This window comes from Mesoplodon bidens (assembly GCF_964165515.1).
Source record: "Mesoplodon bidens genome assembly, chromosome: 14".
In the NCBI taxonomy this organism is placed as follows: domain Eukaryota; kingdom Metazoa; phylum Chordata; class Mammalia; order Artiodactyla; family Ziphiidae; genus Mesoplodon; species Mesoplodon bidens.
Genome location: NC_138170.1, coordinates 27,412,184 through 27,439,708, shown reverse-complemented (window position 1 = coordinate 27,439,708; position 27,525 = coordinate 27,412,184). Strand labels below are relative to the sequence as shown.

General features: G+C 36.9%; 1 protein-coding gene and 1 pseudogene across 5 annotated transcripts in view; one reads left to right on the top strand and one right to left on the bottom strand.

The window, feature by feature from the left end:
* Positions 1 to 27,525, bottom strand: part of EXOC6B (exocyst complex component 6B) — a 722,789-nt gene that overhangs the window by 584,699 nt on the left and 110,565 nt on the right. For all 4 annotated transcript variants that reach the window (XM_081253931.1, XM_081253933.1, XM_081253934.1 and 1 more), the window contains exon 6: positions 23,123 to 23,327. In XM_081253931.1, coding sequence (XP_081110057.1) covers positions 23,123 to 23,327 — 205 coding nt within the window. The remainder of the gene's footprint in view (positions 1 to 23,122; positions 23,328 to 27,525) is intronic.
* On the top strand, positions 6,574 to 10,612 carry LOC308627624 (dnaJ homolog subfamily A member 1-like; annotated as a pseudogene). Its single transcript has one exon. The product of its transcript is annotated as a dnaJ homolog subfamily A member 1-like (transcript).

Genomic DNA, 27,525 nt, shown 5'->3' with positions numbered 1-27,525 from the left:
CACAACAGTGAGAGGCCCACATATCGCAAAAAAAAAAAAGACTATTTGAAAGGGGGATTTAAATGCATTATTAACAATGACTCTCTCCCTAAATATACATCCTGCCCAGAGACAGTAACTAATAAGAGTAGTACATATGTATACCACTTATAAATAAATAACATATACATATATAAGGTATATACACACAAAAATGTTTTACTGAAGGCAGTCCATAATCAAAAAAGTTTAGAACCATGTGTATTACTACTGAAATTAATATACATATATAATTTATAAATACAAATATACAGCTATTGGGTGTAAATGTTCAATTTCTTTTGAAGATAAGGGTGTCAAATTTTTTGGAAAAGTTTTAGTGAGCTGTCATGCACTAGTACATGTAGTAAAAGTTGAAAAAAGAGCCTCATCAAGCTATTTAGTCCACCTCTATTTCCAGACATTACAAGCTCTAAACTATCCCAGGAAGTAAGAATCCCCCTAGTTCTAATATTCTGCTTTTACTAATACATGCATTTTTACTTTACAATATTATGTATCCTCCTCTCCATCCCACAATATTTTACTTACTATGCTACTTACTACACTTAGATTACCACCCAACTATCAAATTCCTTAGCATCGCAGATTTCTATCTTGGATGAACAGTGATATCTTTCAATAAGACAGGAAATATGGAAGAAAAGCATTGGATGGTTTGGTGACAGGGAGAGGGATTACAGTGGTATAGCCTATGAAAGGGAGACCTGAGCATGTCAAGTGTAAAGTGGAAGGAGCCAATGAAAGGGAAAGGTTGAAGAAAAAAGGAAGGAAGAGAAAGATGGAACATTTGACAGAACAAAGAAATAAGACTGAGCACAAGTGGAAGAAACAGTCTTAAACAGGAGGAATAGCCTCTTCCTCTGAAACTGGAATTGAAGCAATAAAGAATGGTGGAAACATATAATTAAGCAGTAAGAGTGCTGAAGGCCAAGCAAGTTTCTGCTTAAAAGTCCTGTTTCTCTATGACATCAGTTAAGCTACAGAAAAAAGGAGTATTTTCTCTATGAAGAAAAAGGTGAATCTTCACCGAAGTATTATAAAATGCCTTTTTATGTCTACTGAATATGACCAATTTTAAAGAAGATGTTGGGGGTAGGAGTTTATTAATTAATTTATTTATTTTTGCTGTGTTGGGTCTTCGCCTCCGTGCGAGGGCTTTCCCTAGCTGTGGCAAGCGGGGGCCACTCTCATCACAGTGCACGGGCCTCCCACCATCACGGCCTCTCCCATTGCGGAGCACAGGCTCCAGACGCGCAGGCTCAATAGTTGTGGCTCATGGGCCTAGTTGCTCCGTGGCATGTAGGATCCCCCCCAGACACGGGCTCGAACCCATGTCCCCTGCATTAGCAGGCAGACTCTCAACCACTGCACCACCAGGGAAGCCCAATATGGCCAATTTTAATTGTAAGTCATACTGAATATGCCATTTTAAGTTTACTCATATTATGCTATCACTAGGTATTTCAAGTCAAAATTTATTTTCATTGTTATTTTGCCCTTCTCAATTTCTTCTGTATTACCTATACAACAGAAGTAAGAAGAAAAATAAGTAACAAAAGCATACAAGAAATCATAGGCAAACCAAAGTTTGGAAATACAACCTTATCCAACTTTCACAGTATACAATATAGGTCAACGTATTCTCAGACACCTATCTAATATCTAAACTGGGCAAGTCAGAAAAGTTTACCAACATCTTGAATCTACCTGTCACTGTGTTAGTAAAAATAGCATCCATTTTCACTAATGATGTAAGATTGAACCGTGAGACTGTTATAATTTTATTCAAGCTTTTCCACTATGTATTCTTCACAAACCATGATGAAACTAGAAAAGGAGCATCTCAGAATACACTACTGAATCTAATACTCATACTGGATCTTAATAGTCCAGATGGCTCCCACAAGGATATATTTCACAGAGTACTCAAATCCTCTGACATTTTATGAAGAATTTGTGTCCACACAATAATTTTTCTGAGGAGAGGGTTCATGACTTTCATTGGATTCTCAGAAGGTTTATGTCCCTAAAATGTTTAGGAACTACTGCTATAGATATCTCTCCTCTCTACTGTTAAAAGGCCAACTCTGCTTTAAAGACTTACCAAGAAAGACAAACATAACACATGCCCAGATAGACCACAGCCTCTTCATCAGGGCAGCTAAGAGATTCATATGTTTAACAAACTGAGGAGAGCTGAAGTCATTCTGTTGGCAAGTAGGCCATACTATTTTTTGACATTTGCTTGTTTTCTTATATGGGAAGTAAGGGAAGGGTACAAATTAATAACAGACTTCAGCCTAAGTCAAAAAATAAGATTATAGTACCGAAAAAAAGATACTCCTTATCCTTAAATTCTTTGACACCAGAATAAAATCACCATACTCAAGGGCACAACCCTCAAAAGAAGATTAAGACCACCATGGTGCAAGCCAGCAAGTAATTACACTAAAAACAAAACCTAAGGTAAAAATATAGCTTTCTATTTGTTTTGTTAGTTACAAAGACTACAAAAATACACACACACACACACACACACACACACAGAGACTAGAAATACTTTCAGAGAATAAGGGCTACTCCAGTTGTTGCTTCTGAACAAATTTCTTAAGGAAACTAAAGAAGAGAAAAACCTATCTATAAAATTCAAGAACTACAATCCATTTCTTACTAAATTAAAAAGCTATTGTGTGAATTCCAGTTTTGCTTTTTGCCTTTTCTTCTTCCCTGGAAAGAGATCGCAAGTTTCTCAACACATATATGAAAGATTTTATTTGTTCAATCAGTACTGGAGCACAAATCATAAGCTTTTAATTCACTGGTTACAGGGTTTCAGTTTTAGAAGATGAAAAAGTCCTGAAGATGGATGGTGGTGATGGTTGCACAACAGTGTGAATGTACTGATTAATGCCACAAAACTGTACATTTTAAAATGATTTAAGAAGGTAAATTTTTATGTTATGAATATTTTACCAGGAAAAAAAAAGCACTGGTATACAGAAGTGAGAAAGTTTCACTGGAGAAGAATCAAGATAAAATTATACCTAAGTGAAAAAATTTCACCTGGTACTTCAAAGATAATTTGCATCTCGAGATATCAAAATTGAACATAACAGTTATAGGTTTCATCAGCAAATTAAGAGCCTAAGAAGACCAGGAAAATATTAAAACTCTTACAATATCCATGGAAATTCTCTATACTTAAATGCATAAGTGCCCTGCCAAAGGAAAAAAAAGTATATGTATGTATAATATAACAAAAATTTGCTGAATGCCTAGTTTGTACAAAGCAGTGTGCTAGGTTCTATGGGAACAAAAAGATGAAGCCAATTCAGACATATGCCCTCGAAAAAATGCCAGTAAATGATTATCATCTTAGTTCCACTTCCTGAACTCTATCCTAGCTATAGGTTCCCCTCCTCCAAACAAGTGTCCCAGATCCCTTTTATTACCTAGTATTCTACAAGTGAGTCCTCTGTGATTTATGGTGGTGTGCCACAGAACACATCTTAAGCACTGGCATTGCAAGACTTTAAAAATAAGGGCTCTTAAATTCCCTACTTCCTTCCCAGTCTCATTAACATCTCAACTGGTATAGGGTGTAATCATCTCCCCTGACAGCCCACCCTGATTTGTAAAACAGAATTTTCTCAATTTTAAAAATTTCCAAATACTTAAACATTTATATAAAGATCCATTATCGCTGTTCTGTTTTAATAGCTAACCACACTAGAGGCCTCAATGGTTGGCTGACTTCTGAGTTTAAGCAAACACACACGTGCAAGTAGGCACTACAACATGACAAGGCCTTTTCTTTCCCCCCAGACAAATGCCCCAATCTGCAGAGCATTTTCTCCTCTGCATGCACACACAAAGTAATAATTGGAAGCTGTTCTACATTTGCTGTAGACGTGCAATTAGAAAATTATGTCAGGAAGGTAAAGTAGCCTGAACTTGTCAACAAAACAACTTTTTTGCAAGCTTTCAAAACAAATAAAATGTAGTCAGTTGAAAACTTCCGGCTCACAGTATAAACTCTTGCCACAGCTTTGTTCAATAGCCTCTCACAAAGAACAAAGAAGAAAAGAGTCTATGAGTGAAAAATTCACCTCTAATGATCTAACCACTTCCCATACTTCCCAGTCCAGAGTTTTATTCCCTAGCCATCTTGGTGCAGTCATTTATCCATTCACCTCCTAAAGAAGACAGAAAGAATTCATCCCAGTACAGTCAGGTTCAAAGGTCATAAAGCCTCTAAAGCTTAGAATCACATAGACCTAAAAAAGCAACAACTTAGGTGGTCATCTGTCACTATTCAATTGCAAAAATTTAATTTTTCTGCATTTTTAGTTTGGGGTTCATTTCTCTGTTAAGATCCTAAACAAGAGGGGATAAGAGAAATGTCACATTCTCAATCAGTGAGATAATAATTAGCAATAATTAATTAACTGAAGTTTCTGGTAGTCCTCCTTATCTGTTCAATGTGCTTCCCAACCTATACTTTTGATAAACTTCATGATCAATGGCCAAGGGGTTAGGAATAGAGAGATGGTTTGACTACAAAGGGGTAGCGGGAAGTGATGGAGTTGTTCTGTTTGTGGTGGTGTTTACATGAATTTTTGCATGTTTAAAAACTTATGGGCACCAAAAAAAAGATATATTGTATGTAAATATTTTTAATTTTAAAGCTACTCTAGGGTTACTTGCTAAAAGTTTTTAGCAGGGAGATCTAGTAGGATGTGAGAAAATAGATTCCTCTTTTTCTAGAACATCCTTAGGTCCACATCTCTGGCCCTCCTGAATATATTTGAATATTTCTTTTTCTTCCTTTCTTTTTATTTCCTCACATACCAGTTCCCTTACCATTATTTTGATGGAGTTTTTTTGCTCAGTAAAGAAAATATCTGGCAGAGGACAAGAATAAAGCACTCACTGAGAGCACAACAATCCTAGGAATTCTCAACTGGATTTCTCCAGGGCCAGTAAGAACTATCCCCCAGGTCAAAGGGCACACCACGGGGATTTGGGGAGGGCTCTAAATCCAAACCTCAAACTTGGCTCCACTACACTCTGCACACGTGGCAGGCGTCTAGAATTGTCAAAAGGAAAGTACAGCATACCAGTAAACTGACTTGTTCATACCAAGAAGTATCAGCACAGGAGATGAGAAAATACACTGAGCTCAGAGTATAGCTCAATCTAGTAACTTAGAAACACAATCACCACATGCATAGTGAAGTTACTTCAAGAGACTGTAGAAAGACTAAGAACCCAAAATACAATTTCCATCAACAAAATAAAGATATCCATTTAAGTCTCACTAATTTCTATGGTCTGAATTGCCCATTTAAGCAGATGTAAGGTTTGGTTTCTGACTGACATTAAAGCAATTATTGCAGTATAGTACAAAAAACAAAACAAACAAAAACCCTGCATTTCTTAACACTGAAGCCTGAAAAAAATAAGGAAGACCTTCAGGTTAAAAAATTTTTTTTTCCCTCTAAAAGTAGTGGCTCATGCTTTCCCAAATCAGTTTGTTTAAAACTACTCATGAGGGCCTCCCTGGTGGCGCAGTGGTTGAGAGTCCGCCTGCGGATGCAGGGGATACGGGTTCGTGCCCCGGTCTGGGAGGATCCCATATGCCGCGGAGCGGCTGGGCCCGTGAGCCATGGCCGCTGGGCCTGCGCGTCCGGAGCCTGTGCTCCGCAACGGGAGAGGCCACGACAGTGAGAGGCCCGCATACCGCAAAAAGAAAAAAAAAAAAAAAAAAAAAAAACTACTCATGAAAAAAATGTAGTTGCAATCATTTAATAAGAAGATGGACAGGCAGAAAGACAGCTGGTATTAAGCTATCAATACCCAAGCTACCCCAACTGAAGACTAATTGCCTGATAAAATCACATAGATCTCAAAACAAAAACATCCAAAAATGCCATATTTATTAAGTGCCTACTGTGTGTCTAAGTACTTTACATACATGATCTTATTTGACACATTAATAAAAAAGGAAAATAAGGCTTAGATTAAGTGTTTTGCCCATTATAACTGAGAAGTTTCAACCCAGCTTTCTTGACTCCAAACCTATGCTCTTTAATATTGAAGACACTACAAAAAAAATTTTCTACAAGAAAGACTTGACTAGGAATGGATATAAGCTAATTTTCTCTAAAAATTATTACAAAGAGAGTTGACTGCTGCTCTGTATTCTCTATTATCACTATAACTGCATGACAAAGATAAGGTAAGGCACCATCTCTCCTAGTCTGCAATTAGTGCAAGCCAAGTTGATAATAAGTAAATGCCTATGGTCCTTGAGAGAGTCAGCAATGGATCCAGTCTCCTTTCTCCCATTTAAGGGTCTACATTCTTAGACCACTATCTCGAAGTGTTCTTATAACCAAATAATCAAACTCAATCTTTTTAAAGTAAAAGTAGCTTTGATTGGTGCTAATGCCTCTTTGATTGTAACATTTTATAACTCATAATTCTCCTACTTATAAAATGTTACAGTAATTTTTATAGTCAATTACATGAGACCAATTTTCTTGGGTATTAATGATCCCTGCTAGCCCAATGAAAGCACTAAAAAATAAAAGACAGTTGAAATGACCAAATGACCCGATCTCTATGAGATCTATTTTATAAAATGATATTAAACAGATCTAAACTTGGGGTAAAGAAGCATGAAATGTGAGAAAGCATTCACCAAATTTAAGATGCAGTTCAAACAGTAGAATAAATTACTATCTGTAGGCAGGGCCCAAGGATTAATCACATTTAAGTAAAAATATGCAAGACTTAACAACCATTTTAAAGCATGTCTTTAGTGTCCTTGTTTGCTTTGTACATTCACTGTGTTAATATAAGATTAGATATTAGAATCTAATTAGAATTAATAGTGAAAGCATATCAGAACATCAAGAAAATCTGGGATCTGGGAAGAACCAGAACTGATGAGTTCTTATCCTTGAATTTAAACCCTTTAAAAATGTCAAACTTGGAACTGTTCTTCAGACCAAAGAACCATTATCCACACAGCTAAACATACACATAATAGAGAGCAAATACCATGATTCTCAAACTTTATTACGGTTTCAGATCTTATATCATGGTTGACTTTTTAAAATAAAGATTCCCAGTTGCGGTGGTCAGCATGTAAGGCTGCTCAAGATGAAGCTGAATTCTCAGGTCTTACAAGCAGGATTTCTAGAACTAAGAGAGAGGGAAACACAGAAAGAGAGAGAGAGAGAGAAAAAGAGAGAAATAAATAGGGAAAAAATAAAAGAAAAAGGAAAGGAAATGGAGTGGGGGACCCCAACCATATAAAGAGATGCAAGTAAAAGAGAAGCAAGTCTTTGTTTTAAAATATATATTCCATATTTTAATCATGCAGTTGTTATATATGACTTGAGAAAACATCATCCATACACAAGCAGAGTAACATAGTACGCTCCTTAAAAAGGCAGAGGAGTGGCGGCTGCCCGAGCTGCGCACCGCAACGCGCTCCTTCCCGCTCCCCAACACCGGCATCCGCCCACTCATCTCACCGGCTGTACAAAACGGTGAAAGAAACCACTTGTGATGTTCTGGGGGTCAAACCCAATGCTACCCAAGAAGAACTGAAAAAGGCTTACAGGCAACTGGCCTTGAAGTACCACCCTGATAAGAATCCAAATGTAGGAGAGAAGTTTAAACAGATTTCTCAAGCTTTTGAAGTGCTCTCTGATGCAAAGGGAATTATATGACAAAGGAGGAGAGCAGGCAGTTAAACAAGGTGGAGCAGGTGGTGGTTTGGGCTCCCCCATGGACATCTTTGATATGTTTTTTGGAGGAAGAGGTAGGATGCAAAGAGAAAGGAGAGGTAAAAATGTTGTGCATCAACTCACAGTAACCTTAGAAGATTTATATAATGGTGCAAAAAGAAAACTAGCTCTGCAAAAGAATGTGATTTGTGACAAATGTGAAGCCCGAGATGCTAAGAAAGGAGCAGTAAAGTGCTGTCCCAATTGCCGAGGTACTGGAATGCAAATAATAATTCATCAAATAGGACCTGTAATGGTTCAGCAAATTCAGTCTGTCTGCATGGAGTGCCAGGACCATGGGGGGCAGATCAGTCCTAAAGATAGATGTAAAAGCTGCAATGGAAGGAAGATAGTTTGAGAGAAGAAAATTCTAGAAGTTCATATTGACAAAGGCATGAAAGATGGCCAGAAGATAACATTCCATGGTGAAGGAGACACCAAGAACCAGGACTGGAGCCAGGAGGTATTATCATCATTTTAGATCAGAAGGACCATGCTGTTTTTACTTGACGAGGAGAAGACCTTTTCATGTGTATGGACATACAGCTGGCTGAGACATTGTGTGACTTCCAAAAGCCGATATCTACTCTTGACAAGAGCACCACAGTCATCACTTCTCATCCAGGTCAGATTGTCAAGCGTGGAGATATCAAGTGTGTGCTAAATGAAGGCATGCCAGTTTATCGTAGACCATATTAAAAGGGTCGCATAATCAATGAATTTAAGGAAAACTTTCCTGAGAATGGCTTTCTCCCCCATGATGAACTCTCTTTGCTGGAAAAACTCCAACCTGAGAGGAAGGAAGTGGAAGAGACTGATGAAATGGACCAGGTAGAACTAGTGGACTTTGATCCAAATCAGGAAAGACAGCGCCATTACAATGGAGAAGCATATGAGGATGATGAACATCATCCTCGGGGTGGTGTTCAGTGTCAGACCTCCTAATGGGGCCAGTGAATAACACTCACTGCTGGCATTTTATTTGCAGTAGTGATTGAGTGAAGGACTATAATCATAATATGCTCACTACTTGCTATTGTTTGTTTTAATACTCAACTATAGTAGTGTTTTAAAAGTTAAATGAAGAATAAACTCAAATATAAAAGAGCTGACTTTGCCCTGTATGTATGATGACTTCAGTGTGCAAGATAAGTTTAATACTTGTAAAAACTACTTTAAAAAATTTCCCCTAGCATTTGTTAGGCCATACTTTGTAACTGATTTCAGCTATGTACATGGAATAGCTTAGACTGAAATGCCAGGTATATGTATTGACTTCAGTGTATGACCCTTAATTGTTCAGCTATGAAGTTAAAACTGTATTTAACTGGCAGTCAAAGAATTTGTAGAGAAGTCTTGGTCTGTATAGTGGTATTAAATGGGATTCATTGCGATGCCTCTGCATTTATTCTATTGCCTCAACTGTTACTTGAAGATGGCATGCTATATAATTTAATTTAGCCTGTGGTATCAGTGATAGGAATGATACCTTTCTAAAGAAGGGGTTTATCATATAACATGCTGCTTCTTGAGGGCTTGCATTTGTAGAACTGCATTCCCTTCTGCTGGGCCATCTTTTTTTAATATATCTAGTTATTGGTCCTGGTTACTTTTTTTTTTCCTTCTCTTTGGACCACAGTAAGCCTTACTTAAGAGTAGTGACTTCTGGAGCAGGGTAACTTAGAGGCTGGAGTGATGAGACCTTTACATGAAGAAGTAATTTGCATGTATGAGTTAGGAAGGTGTTTTGCAGGTATATTACAGGCTTACTTTAAACCATTTAACTTATGCTCCAAAGAAACTGTAATTTAATGTTGGTAGTATATCAAATTATGAATAGCTTTAATTGTATGTTTAAAGTCATATTCTCATAAGCTTAAATCTGGATATTAGAATTAAGCAATTCTTGAAATGTATGAATGTCTCCTTAATATACTGATTACAAAGCAAAAAAAAAAAAAAAGAATACTAGTTCATTCAGACCTGTAATGAGATCACTACCTATTAAACATAAACTTTAATAGTTCATTCCAATGAGATGAAAATACATCTTGCTTCCATTCATCATTTAGAAAGGCAGAGAGAGGCTGTGTCTGACCTGATCTAAACTTAATCTGATAATGGGAATTCCCTGGTTGTCCAGTGGTTAGGACTCCGTGCTTCTACTGCCAAAGGGCCCGGGCAAGCTGCACTGTACGGCCAAAAATAAATAAGCAAATAAATAAAGGCTTGGCGCTTCCCTGGTGGCGCAGCGGTTAAGAATCTGCCTGCCAATCAGGGGACACGGGTTCAAGCCCTGGTCTAGGAAGATCCCACATGCCGCGGAACAACTAAGCCCATGCGCCACAACTACTGAGCCTGCGCTCTAGAGCCTGCAAACCACAACTGCTGAGCCCACGCACCACAACTACTGAAGCCCACATGCCTGGAGCCTTGCTCTGCAACTAGAGAAGCCACCGCAATGAGAAGCCCCGCTCACCACAACAAAGAGTAGCACCTGCTCACCCCAACTAGAGAAAGCCCGTGTGCAGCAACAAAGACCCAACGCAGCCAAAAATAAATAAATAAATAAAATTTGAAAATAAATAAAGGCTTTTTAAAAAATAATAATAAATAAACTTAATCTGATAATAAAGTGGCTGTTCTTGGCCCCCTGTACAGTAATATTTAACACCACTTAGGCTGTATATTTACATATTATATTTAAGGCATCATTTTAAATAACCTTTCATGTCCTTGCATATTTCAGAGGCTAAATTATATAATAAAAACACAAACAGGTAGCATCTTATTTATGTCAATAAGATCAATTCATTTCCACCTGATAAGTTAGATCTAAAGTGCTGGTCTCAAGTTCAAGTCAAAAGTGAGTTCAGGGCTTCCCTGGTGGCGCAGTGGTTGAGAGTCCGCCTGCTGATGCAGGGGACGCGGGTTCGTGCCCCAGTCCAGGAAGATCCCACATGCCATGGAGCGGCTGGGCCCGTGAGCCATGGCCGCTGAGCCTGCGTGTCCTGGAGCCTGTGCTCCGCAACGGGAGAGGCCATAACAGTGAGAGGCCCGCGTACCGCAAAAAAACAAAGAAAAAAAAAGTGAGTTCAGTGACCTGAACTTCATTTCCACATTAGTGTGGTACAATTATTCATGATACTTGGAGGCTGTAAGAAATCCCAGAAATATTGTAATGGAATGAAGTTCAGTTATTCTATGAACCACCGAAGAAAAACTTCATAGTGTAGGTCATTTTCCTTTATTGTAAATTTAACAGAAAGTTAACACTGGCTCTCTCCCACAGAACTCTGAGGCCAAGTCAAATTATATGTAGGCTAGCCTATCAGCACTACTTTCCTTCACTGCTCTTTTAACTCCCTCTTTCCCCATCTTCTCCTGCAGCAGCACAGGGACTACTCACTCACCAGAACACATGCCCAAGTATGAAATGAGTGTGAACCTGCAACAGTGGCAGGGGTGAGGTAGTGTGACATTTTGCAACCAAAGGAAGGTATTGAAGAACTCATATTCTCTTCTGAACAATGGTAAATATTTAACTTAAGAATTCAAGGCAAGGGAAAGAGAACATTCTGGTTATCACAAATTTGCAACCTTTATCATCACTTTCAAGATTTTTATATTATTTTTTTTAATTTGCTTTGTTGCCTATTAAATCAAATTTATCTGTTCACTTCTTTAATAAGGTACACAATACAACAGAGATTTGAATGGACCTCAGTTTAACTTACAACTAACACAAATTCCTTTCCCACCTTGTTACAGCTATGAATCTGAAGACTGGAGACTCCTCAATTACCCACATAAAAGAAAAAAATCAATAATGCCATAGATAGGTATAAATAGTCCCTTAAATAAGGGAACGCTTCCTCTGTACCCTGAGAGTTGGAACATTTACTACCTCATATCCAGTCCACCAACAAATCCCATGTTATACACATACACCTAATCTGACTTGTTTTTCTTTTTTTTTTGTTCAATATATCTTCCCTAAGTTATACATGCAAAACTATGCATAGTTAAGTTATACATAAAGAGTTTCTTATGAGAAACAACCGTTTCCTCCTCTCCTCTTTCTCCCCAAATCCTGCTCCCCAGAAGCAACCACTCTTTCGATGCTTACATCTTTATCTCTACATACCATGCTTATGTGTGCTACTGCTTATTTCTTTAGGTTTTTTTTTAATTGTGGTAAAATTTGACATAAAATTTTCCATTTTAACCATTTTTAACTGTACAGCTCTGTGGCATTAGGTACATTCACCTTGTTGTACAACCATCACCACCACCCATCTTCAGAACTTCTTCATCTTCCCCAACTGAAACTCTGTACCCATTAAACATTAACTCCTCATCCCTTTTACCGTTAGTCCCTGGAAACCATCATTCTACCTTCTGTCTTTATGAATTTGACTACTTCAGGAACCTCAGATAAGTGGAACTATACAATATTTGTCCTTTCATGCCTGGCTTATTTCACTTAGCATAATGTCTTCAAGGTTCATCCATGTTGTAGCATGTGCCCAAATTTCCTTTTTTAAGGCTAAATAATATTCCATTATATGTATATACCACATTTTGTTTATCCATCCATCAATGGACACTAGGGTTGTTTCTGCCTTTTGGCTATTGTGGGGTTTTTTAGTTCTAAGCATTATCTATTGACTTTCCACCATGGAAGATGGGGGTTTAAGGTCTCTTTCACATTCTTTTTTTTTTTTTTTTGCAGTACGCGGGCCTCTCACTGTTGTGGCCTCTCCCGTTGCGGAGCACAGGCTCCAGACGTGCAGGCTCAGCAGCCATGGCTCACAGGCCTAGCCACTCCGTGGCACGTGGGATCTTCCCGGACCGGGGCACGAACCCGCGTCCCCTGCATCGGCAGGCGGACTCTCAACCACTGCGCCACCAGGGAAGGCCTCTTTCACATTCTTAACACACCAGCACCAAATATCTGTGCAGTGTCCATTCACGTATTCCTCTACAACAGAGATAAACCAATGGATTAATTACCTATATTAACTTTTAGCACTTAATTATTATAACTGTATAAATGCAATACATAGCCAAGCCATACAAGATACTGTTTTTAACCTCTAAAGACATTTAGGATTTTCACTTTGTCCTCTGAGCTCTGAAAATTCACAGTATGCCTTGATATAAGTCTCTTTTCATCCCTTTTGTTGGATACTTGGTGGGTCCTTTAATCTGCATGTTCATGTCTTAGAATTTTGGGAAATTTCCCGTATTATTTCTGTGATGAATTCCTTCCCTTCATTTTTGCTTTATTTTTCTAGAATGCTTAGTATTCAAATGCTGGATCACCTAGACTGTCCCTTAATATTCTTATATCTTTTCTATTTCCCATGTTCTATCTCTTTTTCTTTTTACTCTTCTCTCTGGAACATATTTTTAACTTTATTTTCCAAACCCTCCTTTAAGTGTTTTCTGCTATCATATTTTTAATTTCTAAACATTCTTTTTGTTCTCTGCACTTCTCCTTTTATGCAGCATTCTGATCTTGCTTTTTACATGTAGTTTATTTTCTCTTATCTTTCTAATGCTACTGACGATTGTTTGTTTTGTTTTGCCTTTTAGGTTTTCCTCGTCTTGCATAGTCCCTATCTTCTCCAAGTTGCTTCTTTGTACATGTTTGTTCTGACTCTACTTTCATGTTAGAATCTTTTCTCAAATATCTGGTGATGCTTAGCCATCTGCTCAAATTTTAAATTGGGAAACTAAAAAGCTGACTGAATGTACATCAGTCTAGTCTACTGTGGCCTTCAAAGTGATCTGACTTGCCCTTTTTACTGGGGACTACTCAGTGTACATCTCTTTAGGATACTTCTCTTGGGCTAATCATATTATTCAGAGTATACAGATTATCTTCCAATCTCACACCTGAAGGGTATAAGCCTGGTTCTGGGAACCAAATCAGAAAAGAGGGCTGTGAGATTCAGGATAAATCTCAGTATTTAGTATATAAACTTTCACTGTTTTCAGTTTGTGTCTGTTTTTCTCTGGTCTTCAGCTAGAGTTGGGATCAGGCAGTTAACTGATAGGAAAAAGCTGGGGAAGGAATCCAGATGTCTAACTGGTTCTGAAATAGACATTCAACCAATCTTTCTGTTTGGCCATCAATTTTACCCCCTTTCACTGATGCCAGCAATTTCTTAAACACATGGGTTCTACAAAACACTAAAAATTGGGTTGTTCTCAGTTTCTTCTACTAGTAGTTTAGGATTGAGTTTTCTTGGATATGTTAGGACAATTATCACACATCTTTTTACTTTCTAATTTCCAAAAACTGTTGCTATCACCTGCTCTCCTATCGTCTTTATGTTTGGGAGCTCGTGTTTGTTAAAAAAAATTCCCTTAGCTGTTGTTTTTATGAGTTTGGAGAGGTGGAAGATAGAAATATATGTGTTCGACCCACTATCTTTAACAAGAAGTTAATTTGATCACTTCTTAGTACCTCCACAGTATTTTCAGATAGTTTCAAAATCCATTCAAAGTGCAATTTTAATGTTTTCATATACTTAAGAATATAATTGGAATAAGAGGATATATCTTAGAATATTTAAAAAAAGGATGGCTTTTCCTGAAAAATGTTAAGGTGCAGGTACATTAAATTTAATTAAATACACAATTAAAAGTAATTAATTGATTTATTAACTATCTACTATGACCAAGCACTATGCTAGCAAGGTGCTGAAGATATAAAGGTAAAAAACATACCTCTGTCCTTACAGAGACCATAAACTGGTTGGGAAGACAGATAAGTAAAGCAGCAATCATGCTAATAGCATTCCCTAGTGCCATGAGATGCTACCTTGGAGGGCCTTAGTGGCTCCCTACCTTCCCCATTCTCAAAGCTTAGCAATGAACTGGTTCAGTAGACTGAGTCAGCTCATCTGAAGAATACTAAGAATACTAAGAATACTAAGCTAATCTAAGAGGCATTGATAGAATTCCCCTAGCCAAGTCATTTCTCTGACCAGCAAGGATCCACCTAGTACATATTGACATTCTTGCCCTTCTCCCAGCTTCCCTATCAATATTACAAGAGCAGGGTCCTTCTCCTGAGGCATGTCCCACTGTTTATATAGCAAAGTTGAACCCTTCAGGTCCCTCTACAACATGACAGGAAGATGGTATTCTCATGCACTGTTCTGACCTTTCTGCCTATAAGGTTTACTGAGGAAAAGTTACTTTATACCTATATGGCATAATACTAATTTGCGTGTGTCTATGCCTCTTGTATAACACTACTTTTATCACTTATTAAATTCTTATATTATACATTTGGATCAATTTCTGTACTTGTATTCTGTTCTACTCAGCAGTTTATTCTTATGATACCATATTGTTTTAAATTAAGTATTACTACTTTCTAGTACAAGCCAAGGCTCAGTAAAAGGAATATTCTCAAAAGAATTTAATCTTAAAATAACTGAAACATATATATATATATATATGTGTGTGTGTGTGTATATATATATATATATATATATGTAGTATATTTGTGAGAGATGGTGTAAGTATTCCAACAGCTGCTGTTCCTCTAAAGTAATGGTCTATTTTAGGATAAGCACACTAAAAATCCATGTTCACAAACTATATTGAGAACCCATATTACAATTTTCTCTTAAAATTTAATAACAAGAAAATTTCTCCTGATAAGCTGGTGTGCTTTGCTTAGCCAAAGCAAATAAATAATATGTTTATTATATATACACACACCATATAGTCTCCTTTTTATCCTGAAGAAAACTCAAAAGCAAACTGTAATATTGCCGTCAAATTAGATTTAAGGAATAAATTCTCTTTCTTCTTTCACTCAACATGAATCAAGGGTCACTGATCTTTTAAATTTAATTGTCATCTTTTTAACTGAACTCAGGTTCAAAATATTTTAGAAGTGTATACAGTAGAAATAATTTTTATGGTAAGGAGAAAAAATGATTTAAATGAGATCTAATTCAAGGCTGAAAATTGTCACAGAAAATTGAATTTTACGAATAAAATTAAAAGTAGTTCAATCATCAAGTTTAACTCTAATTTTAATCTTCTCCTTCTCCATACTCTTAGAATCTATTTACATTCACCATTCATCTAGGATGGTTCTTTTTTTTTCTTTCTTTTAATTTAACATGTATTATAAGCCTGGGACTAAGCTAAGTACTTGATTTCCCTAAATATTTCCACATCTTTTCAAAGAAGATTAAAAATTCCAACTATAGAGTTGTGAAGACTGAATGTGATGTTTAGTAACTTGCCCACTGTCATACAGCTAGCAAATGACAAATCTAACCCAAACTCCAAAGTCTATTCTGTTAACTATCATATTACTGAACAGTAAACTAAATCCCTACTAGCCTCTTTAGATTCTAAAATTGTACTATCTGTCATAAGCTCAGATTCTAAAACTCTACCATCTATCATAAGCTACTCTGATTGTTGCCTACTTCAAGAATCCCATATAACACAGCTCTCACATTCCCCCACCTTACCCACAGGCCATCCATATCATCAAAGAATAAGGAGCAAGAATTAGTACAAACACAAAAATACCAAAATCAAGAAGAAAAGAAAAGAAAAAGTAAATCCAGGAACACCAAACCAAATGAGCACCAACTTCTTTGACTCCAAAGGCCATATTCTGTGGAAGTGTTGCATAGCATCCAGCACAAAAGAGATTTCAACAGCAATACTGCTTTTACTTGGCAGTCATTGCATGGTCTATGTGAATTCAGTTGGTAGTACTATGCCTGATCTAAGTTAAAGATGTTCTACACAATAAATAAAACAGCATATTTTGCTCTAGTCAAGACTTAAAGAAAGTCAACAGCTGAAAGAACCATGGTGACAGCTAATCTCACCCAAGGAGCAGTTTCTTTAAAACTAGTTACTAAAGGAAGAATGCCTGGGGAGCCTTCCATTTCTTTTATAAGCAACCAGTTCCTTTTCTAAGCATCAGTCATATAACCTATATAATTTGGCAAAGCCAAGTTAGAATTTTAAAAGTAAGTAAATCCTTCCCTTTGTTAAAGGGCCCCACATAGATATCAACCTAGCCAAGAATGTTTACCTTACAAATGTTATTTAGTCCCACAAAGCCTAAGGCAAACTAACCAAAATAACAAATACAGAACTTCCCTCCTGCACAAATCAATTCCATAACAAGTGAATTACAGAAATCAATTTCAAAAGGATAACTAAAAAACAGCAGAAAATTAATGAAGAACTACTTTAGACATTTTTTATAAAACAGTTCAAGCTAAGTTGATTATTCCAAAATAAGACATACACAGTATTTTGGAAGCACACTGTAAGAATATCAACACAGAAAATGGGATAGGATAAAAGGGAAGGTTTTTCTACTTGCTTTAACTATGTCTCTACTTCCCATGGCAGATTCATAGGTGGGTCCATTAAGTGCTTTCATTCCAATACCATGTTAAAAAGATATATACAGAACATGAAACGTTTTTTTGTAAAATAAGACTGCTTGACTTAAAATTCGATATGGTAATACACAGTAGAATGGACAATTTTTAAATTCCTCCTCAGATTCTTCTATATGATTGAACTTCTATCCTAGTTTTCATACTTATACATTTTTCTTACTTTTCTGCAGCTTCCCAATATTGTATATTGGAAGACAAGTGAAAGACTCAGAAACTTCTAGTTTGACAGCTTTTAAACCAGACTGACTATACCATTGTTTCCTAGACCCAAAGGCAAAATTAAAATAAAAATGTACAGTTTAGTAAAAAGTAATTATATTCAAGACCAAAATAACAGAGTGTATTAGTTTTCTACTGCTGTGTAACATACTACTATAAACCTAGTGACTTGAAACTACACACAATTATTATCTAAGTTTCCATGGGTCAGGAGTTCAACATGTTTTTGCTGGGCCTTCTGCTCAGGGTCTCGCAAGGCTGAAATCATGATGTCAGTCAGGTCTGTGGTTTCATCTGGAGCTCACAGTCTTCTAAGTTCACTCATAATGTTGGCAGAATCCAATTCCTTGTGGTTGTAGGACTCAGGTTCCCATTTTCTTGCTGACTGTTGGCTTGGGATAGCTCTCAGCAACTCAAGGCTGCCTACAGTTCCCTGCCACGTGGCCCCCTCCAAAACATGGCATTCTGTTTCTTCAAGACCAACAGTAAAGCATCTGCTGCAGTTTTTAATCTCTCTAACTTTATATCTGACCTCTAGACCCTCTTTTAAAGGTTCTCACCTTACATATTAGGTTCACACGCTTAAGGGAGAGGATTTTACAGGATGCACAGACCAGGGGGCAGGAATCCTGGGGACCATCTTAGAATTCTGCCTACCACATGCAATCAAAGCAAAAAGCTTCCTACAGATAAAGCTTTATCCACAGACAATATAATAGTTGGAATACAGAGAAATGGATAAACTACATATCCTTCAGGTCATCCTCAAATAGTATGTTTTGCATCATATCTCTTGATAAAATTGGACAACAAACGGTTTGAGATTATAATCTCGGGTAAAAGTTTGGAGCCAAATTTGCTCATTAAACCCTAATTAGGGTGGAGTCCTTCTGGTAGTTTAACTGGTATATCCCAAAGAGAAGCCAATCTACCAACTGCCTCCATCATTTCATTGTACAAAGGACAAAGCCCCACCCATGGGTCAATGCAGCAACTCAGGATAGGGTAAGTGGAAGAAGAAAAACGGGAGATGTCCACCAAGAAAAAGCACAATCATTTACATAATTTCCAGAAGCACCCAGACCAACTATCAATAGTAAGTGATACTTTCAAATCTGTTTTCTTGTATGATTCTAAAGGCCACTCATTTTTTTTTAAGGAAAAGAACACATTTTTAAGGCCAAAACTGCAGTTGCTGAACTAAAACTGATGATGATGATAAAAATTCTGAATAGTGCCATAGACAATGCTAAAAACTGGATTAGTAAATAAGAAGGCAAACATATGGGGGAGAAATGTCAAAGGGATGAAATGGTGAAGAAAAACAGACAAGAGACACGGAAATATGTATTTTTCTAAGCTCTGTAATAGCAGGTTGTAGCAGACTAGCTAGGTCTGCTAGGTCTGCTAGCTAGGTCTACAAGCCTGGTCAATTAAAGAAAAAAAAAATCTCCAGGCATTATTTACTTTCTTCTCTACTGCTGTAACATTGAAAGCCACATGTTGAAGTGATAGAGCCACAAGTTGGAAGAGTCCTGGATCCCTTCACAGTCACTGAAGGAAGAGCTACCCAAGCAGCATCCATTTTGGACTTCACATGAGCGAAAAATAAAATTTCTACAGTGAGATTTTAGAGCTTAGCTATTACAACAGGCATCGTTATTTAAAGAAACAGGCACTGGCATTGGAAGAATGGTGTTGCCATAACAAAAAAAACTAAAATAAATGACATCAGTTTAGAGGTCAGGCAGTAGGCCACAAGAATATATATTTAGCAAGTCAAAGGCCTGAAAAGCCCTGTGATATTGTGGCAAAACAACTGGCAAAACTGGAACCTGTAATAAATGAAAAGGCACACCGCATGTCTGTTGGGTCTGTAGCTCTATATGTGAATGTAGAGAGAGAGTTATAGTGTATATTGGCATTTGCTTTCTGCTTTTAGCTAGGTTTTACACAAAAACGATGAGCACAGAATTTCCTACTTTGAAAACTGAAATTACAGGGAATAGCACAAGTCCAGAAACTTGGGCCTCAGAGGGTTAGAAAGCTGAACACATATAGATCCCAAATAGTATAAGAAAAAGATGGTAAATTTTGAGCAATTAAGTCCAAAGAAGACCTCCTTGAACAAAGTGACTTAATCCTGAGGCAAAAATTAGATTCAGGTATGGTTTTCTTACCCGTTATTTCATATAGCCTCCAAGTAGGCCTAAGTAAGAAGGAGACATGAGGCAAGGGTTATGCTCCCCCAACTCTACTACCTCCCCAAACAGGGAAGAAGAAAAAAAATCATTCCTGAAAATTATGTTTAGAAAAGAACAGTGGGTATGGTATCTAAATAGAACCTACTGGAAAGAGACAGATCAGAGGTCTACTAAGTTCTGAGGTAACTATAATGCCAAAAACCCACAAATCTGGACTAAATAAAACTTTGTTCAGAACCTTAAAACAACCCTTGGGCTCCTAAACTTGTAGAAGCAGAAAAGTAAGCACTGAAAGATAGAGATATAAATGTGGTTGTAGATATAAGTGTAGATGTAGATATATGTGTATATCTACAGAGAGAGAGAGAAAAACCTTCAAATGAAGGTATATTCCCCAGCACACACTTCAGAAATGTACACAGAAGAAAATAGGGAAAGAAAAACTAAGATGCAGCCAAGTGCCCAGGAGAACAATGGGCAAAGGAGTTCTTTCCACAGAATCAACATCTAGACAAGGAAGTTCCCCTACTACTAAGGCAGAAAGATTTCCCAGTGATGGCCCAAAAGGATTACATGATTTGCTATGAAGCAGGTAATACTGTACATCTCCTGTTCTTCCCTTTATGGAAGTTTTTGTTGTAGCTATTCTGTTCTAGCTTCTCCATGTTATACTGAGGGTGGGAGGGTCACAGGTGCAGATAACCTATCTTAGTTCCTGGTCATCAGCCCACTGAAGAGCCACATCTGGATCTGATGGAGAGTACTGAGCATCCCCGGAAGATATCATACTTTGAGATGGATGTAGTAACTAGATGGGATATTGGGTTGTATTCCTTAGGGAAGGGACAAGTATGTTCTATGGATGAGAGGAAGAGTGAACAGATATGGACTTCTCTGATGGCGCAGTGGTTAAGAATCCTCCTGCCACTGCAGGGGACACGGGTTCAAGCCCTGGTCCGGGAAGATCCCACATGCAGCGGAGCAACTAAGCCCGTGTGCCACAACTACTGAGCCTGTGCACCTAGAGCCCGTGCTCTACAACAAGAGAGGCCACCACAGTGAGAAGCCCACGCACCACAACGAAGAGTAGCCCCCACTTGCCACAACTAGAGAAAGCTCACGCACAGCAACAAAGACCCAACACAGCCACAAATAAATAAATAAATAAATTTATTTATTTAAAAAAAAAAAAAGAGTGAAGAGATATTTGATGACCAAAAGGGTAGACTGTGCCAGAGACTAGCTATTATTCACCAAAACTGTGTTCTTCTCTTAGACACAGTGAGATTATATTCCCCAGCATCCCTTACAGGTTGCTATGACCATGTTATTAAGTTCTGGCCAGTGAAATCAGAGAAGTGATGACTTGTCACATCCATCCCTAGCCCTTAAAAACCCTACCACATGCAATACTCTTTGGTCTTTCCCCTTTTGCAGCAATCTTCAAAACCATATTAAAAATGACAGAGCCATATAATGGAAAATTTCCTTAAATCACCATTGCAAAGAAAACCATCACAAATCAGAAACATCATTTTGGGCTTGACGTAAGTGAGAAATAAACCAGATCCTCTCCCTCTTTTCTAACATCCATGAATTCAAACAAATATTTACTGAACACCTACTATGTACAAAGTATATGGTAGTTCCTCTCCCTCCTACTTTCCTTACTTTTTAGGTACTACAGATGATTTTAAAATGTGTAAGATATCTTTATTCAATGATCTTATATATACCATAGCACAGGATAGTAATACATGCAATAAGAGCTATACTTGAGATGAAAAATGCTATAGGAGAAATAAAGGGTTATCAGTTAATTAAAAAGTCCTGAATTCATGAAAGGTTTCTTCACCATTTCTTTAAATGACAAAAATACAGCCAACAGCTAACAGTTTACACATTTTGAGTGCCATAGCAGACAAATTCATCTCAATCTAATCTGAATTCTACTACAGAATCTGACCTTTACAAGCCGTCTGAACTTGAGCAAATCACTTCCCTGGCCTAGGCCTTAATTTCTTCAGATAATTAGGGGAGAGACCAGATATCTCACATTAAATGAAATAATAATATTCTTCATGGAATCCTCTCTTTCACCAAAAAGGAAGTAATTTCTCAAGTAAAGGCCTAGGAAAAGCAACTTTGTACTATACTCTTGTATATTTTGAAAAATTAGTAAAAATTTGTCAACCACAATAAAGACTTGTCTTACAAGACACCTTCATTCCTGTACTCAAAATATACACAGCAAGGCAAAAGTACATTTTCAATGATTAATTTTGTTTCTTCACCACTAAAAAAAATGACATGAAATGATTATTTCCATCAGGGTTTATCATCAGCTAGTTTTAAGCTTTCCACTTAGTAAAGTATAACAATAAGGAAATTAAAAGAAGAAAGGGGAAAAGAATATGTGTATTCCCTTAGGAAAGGGATTTCCAAAGAGGCAGATCTCTTTTGCAGAATCAAAGACATATCTAGAAGATTACCAAGGCTAGCTGAGACCAAAAATATGACGCAAAATATGACCTACTCCCTCATTCCTCACAGAATAAGAACTACAAATGACTTATTCAAGAACACAGTTGTTTATAGAACCAAAAAACACTTTCCATAAACAGCTGAATCTTCTACTTATTGTTATAGGTTACATCATAAGGTATACAGAGAAATTTTAATAAAAGCAGTGTGACTTAAATTTCAAAAGAGCAAGTAATACTGCAAATTACTACTGTTCTTTATTCATAACGACAAAGTATTTCTGGACGTTCCTTGTGGCTTTCATAACTTAGAGATGAAGATATTGAAAGAAAAAAATTGAAACACTTTCAACACATTGTTAATTTATAAGCTATAAACAAATTCCTTTCTGTGATCATAATTCCCAGCATTTCCCAAAAGGCCTTTTTTCACTGATACCCATTGATATCAGAAATAACAATTACAGAAATATTCATATATAACATGACATCTTGCTTACATAGTAAATAATCAACCAAAGGTACCTGCAGCACAATTTAGCCCATTAACTAGAAAGAGAACTTTTAAAAATCTTGGGGGAAAAAAATCTTGGGCTTCAAATCATACCCAAAGTCAAGAAAAGTATTCAAACAATAGAAAAGCCTCTTCAAAGCACCAATATAAACCATCACAATCAATCAGTATGTACTGAATATTCACAGAGCAAAACAATATACTAGTAAATAATTCATTGCTCTGCTAAGAAAATAAAAGATATTTTAAAATCATGTGTTCCCATAAAGATGAAGGACTTCCCTAAAATGACAAGAAACAATTAAGACATTTAGCAAAAAGAAATCTGTGTTTAACAGAATACTTGCAAAGTCATTGGCCAACCTATCATAAACCCAAGACCTACTTGCTTCATGGCAGTCTCTCCAATTTTGTCTGAATGTTTGCGGATACTCTCCAGAAAGTCTTTGAGATCAGACATAGAAACATCCTTAATTTCTTCTCGAAGCTTGGGGATATTGTCCACCATCACCTTGCAGAATCGATAGTGGCTTACTTGAGGCAGATAGGTATGCTCTAGATGTTCCAGAGTTTTCAGTGCAGGATAATGCCTATAAAAGGAATTGCATCACCTTTAGCTCAACTCAGTCTTCTTTAGGGCCACAGATATATTCCTCAGGCAAAATTTCTAGCCTGAATTAGTTTTCACTGTACATTAAGACAAATCCAGGATTAAGTTTCAATAAAAACATCAATGGAAAAATTAATGTCAAATTATTAAAAATCAATATATATGTTACAGGACTTAATAAATTATAATCAAAAAATGATTTTTCCCAAGAATACAGAAAACTTTGAAAATCCACCAATGAAATTCATTACATAAAGAATAAAGGCCGGGCTTCCCTGGTGGCGCAGTGGTTGGGAATCTGCCTGCCAATGCAGGGGATACGGGTTCGCGCCCCGGTCCGGGAGGATCCCACGTGCCGCGGAGCGGCTGGGCCCGTGAGCCATGGCCGCTGGGCCTGTGCGTCCGGAGCCTGTGCTCCGCAACGGGAGAGGCCACAACAGTGAGAGGCCCGCGTACTGCAAAAAAAAAAAAGAATAAAGGCCATTGCTAGGAAAAAAATAATAAAGGGAAATATAAAATGATCATATCAATGCCACAAAAATCATCCTATAAAATAAAGTACCCAAGGATAGACTTCCAACTATGGCACACAGAAGAGCTTAGCAAATCTTCTACCCAAAAAGCAAATATAAACTAGACAAAACTGTCCCAAACAACCATTTCAAGACTCCAGAAATTGGAAAGGACTCTGGAAAGGAGAACAACAAATTGAGAAGGGTTTATTCATGAAAACTGCTAAATAGAGAGGGACTCTGTGGTATTCTTGCCTGGGGCTACCTCCATCACCCTCTCCACCTCCCCTCACCCCATCATTGGTTATGGCTTGTCAGGAAAATCAGCAGCTTCTCTTCTGTTAGGGGCTGACATGATTTGGAGCAGAGGGTGAAAATCCTATATGGAGTGGTGCTGTTAGGAAAAGTAGCAAACTCATTTTAAAAAAGGAAGAGAGTGGGGGGAACCTCCAGCTCTACTGGCCTGAAGTTCGTCTAGGTTGGAACAAAGAGCAGACTGGAGGAATAATCAAAAACTTAACAGGGAAGTCCTGGAAATAAAAGACCCATAGAGTAACCTGATAGCTCTCTGAATATCCCTAGCTGACTGAGAAGCTGTGCACAAATGCAGGGGACACCTAAAAGGGCCTAAGCACTCCACACATCCCTGGCTGACTAGGAGACTGCAGGCCTGCACATAGGAGAAGGCTTGGCAGAATATAAAAGCTCAGCAGACTTGAAAACTTGCCTAAATTTTGAATGCACTCCCGAACCCACATACAAGTCCACTAACAAAGGGTAGACACCTTTCTCAGCTCAAGTTTCTTTGAGCACCCAGGACCAACCATTAGCTGATGACTAGCCTTTAAAAATGAAAATGAATTATATTCCCAGATAAACAAAGACTAAGAGAATTCCTTGCTAGCAGATCTGCCTTACAAGAAATACTAAAGAAAGCCAGAAAGGAAATGATAGCAGATAGTAACTTAAATTCAGAGGGAAAAAAATGAAGAACATAGGAAAGAGTAAATATGTGCTAAATATAAAAGACTGAATAAATGTGGGTTTTTTTCTCTTTTCTTCTTTTACTATCAGTAAAAGACAATATTTTTTAAAGCAATGATTATAACACTGTATTGTTGGGTTTATAAAATATATAGATATAATATAAATGACAATAATAGCACAAAAGAAGAGGGAAGAAATGGAGCTAAGTTGAAGCAAAACTATTTCTATATATTACATCAAAACTACATGAGCAATGACCTAAAGTAGACTGTGACAAATGAAGAAGCAGATTATAATCCACAGAGTAACCTCTAAAAAAAACCTCAAACAATACAACATTAAAAGGTTTACGGAAGAATTAAAATAGTATACTACAAAATATTTAACACAAAAAAAGGAGTAAAAGATAAATAAGAACAAAAAAGACATGAAAAACATCGAAAATAAAGAGCAAAGCCCAACCATATTAATAATTATATTAAGTGCAAATGGACTAATAAGCAGGCAAATCAAAAGGCAGACACTGTCAGACAGGATTTAAAAAGCATGATCCAGAGACTTCCCTGGCGTTCCAGCGGTTAAGGCTCCATGCTTCCACCACAGGGAGCATGGGTTCAATCCCTGGTCGGGAACTAAGATCCCGCATGCTGCACAGTGCGACTAAAATAAAATAAAAAATAGGGCTTCCCTGGTGGCGCAGTGGTTGAGAATCTGTCTGCTAATGCAGAGGACACAGATTCAAGCCCTTGTCTGGGAAGATTCCACATGCCACAGAGCAACTAGGCCCGTGAGCCACAGCTACTGAGCCTGCGCATCTGGAGCCTGTGCTCCGCAACAAGAGAGGCCGCGATAGTGAGAGGCCCGCGCACCACGATGAAGAGTGGCCCCCCCTTGCCACAACTAGAGAAAGCCCTAGCAGAGAAACAAAGACCCAACACAGCAAAAATAAATTAATTAATTAATAAACTCCTATCCCCATCTTCAAAAAAATAAATATAAATAAATAAATAAATAAAAAGTAAGTAAATAAAATAAAAAGCATGATCCAACTATATGTTGCTTACAAGAAACCACTTTAGAGTCACAGATACAAACAGACTGAAGTAAAAGCTAGAATAAGATATACCCCAAAAGTAACCATAAAAGTGCTTGAATGGCTATATTAATATCAGACACATTAGATTTTAAGACAACAAATATTGCTGGAAACACAGAAGGACATTTCATAATAATAATAGGGGCAATATTTATCTGATAGGTAGGAAAGCTTCCATAAGCGTAAGAGAACAAATAAAACTAAGATTGATACAGTTGAACAGGTAAAAACAAAAGAAGTTATACGTAAAAAGAGAATAAGAATAAAGAGGAAACAACAACCTGGCAAAGATTAGTTGCAACATATAAACTTGAGGGATTTTTTTTTAAGCAATGAACAAAGAAAAGCCACAAAAGAGCCCCCAAAAAGGCAAACACGAAAAAAAAAAGTTGAACTGATGTGAAGAAATGAAAATAAAAAATATAATTTTGTCACTCAAACTGCCAACGATTTCTTTAAAAATTATGGATATTATTATCAGGGGTTTTAATAAATGAGAATTCACAGCCTGCTGGTGAACATATTTATATTAATGATACACGTTTTCAATTAAAAATTTCACCAAACAAGTATTCTAAACAGCTGCCTTCTCCCCCACAAAAAAATTACATGTACAAAAATATGTATAAGCCTCTTGCACTGTAGTTATTAATATTAACAAATAAAAAACTAATCTAGAAGTCTATTAACAAGGAATTGGTTAAACGCATTATTATATATCCATTAGTATATATGTATATGCAAAGAATAATAAAATAGCAAAGTGTTAACAATATTGTTGAGTGAAAATTATTTCAAAAAAATTGAACTTACAACTATGATCATAATGTTTTTCAAAATTACAAATATTATACATGTGTAAATTATGAATACGTATGTATGTATGAGCTACACAGTATTAAATACAAGCACACACACAAACATAAGTACACAGAAAATGACTAAGAAAATATATACAAAAATGTTAACCATGATTTTTCTTTCCTTTGGATAGAAACATTATGGGTAATAGTTTTCTTCTTCATGTTTTTAATTTCCTAATTTCCACATTTCCCATATTTAGTATAGGAAAAACTCAGTTTTGATCCTGTAAGTAAAAGACTTACAGTTCTATTTCAGGTTTTAAGAATGAATTCCATGGGAGATACTTAAACTCTTCTTACTCCAATGCACATAATACCACAAACACTAAAGATTAGAGGTTGTATTTACTTGTTTTCTTTGCTTATGTTTTTCCCTCCTGTGTTCCAAAAATCAAAATCTTAGTCCAAATAAATGAAGGGAAGAAAGATTTATTTCCCCTAAATTAAGAAATAAAATTACAAATATAGTTTAATCTGAAATGGTTGCTTTTATTAAAATTTTACAGACTCACAAACAATACAATTCACATGGTTTAGTATAAACAGAATGGTGTTTATACTACAATTAGGTACGAAGAGCTATGTGCAATAAAATGCATTTCCTCTAGAGAGAAACTTTAGAATGGATATAAACCTAGAAATTAAGCCAAAAAGATAAACACACTTTAGGGTTTAGTTATATTTTGGAACATTGTTTATAGAATGAGAAAAATCTAACAA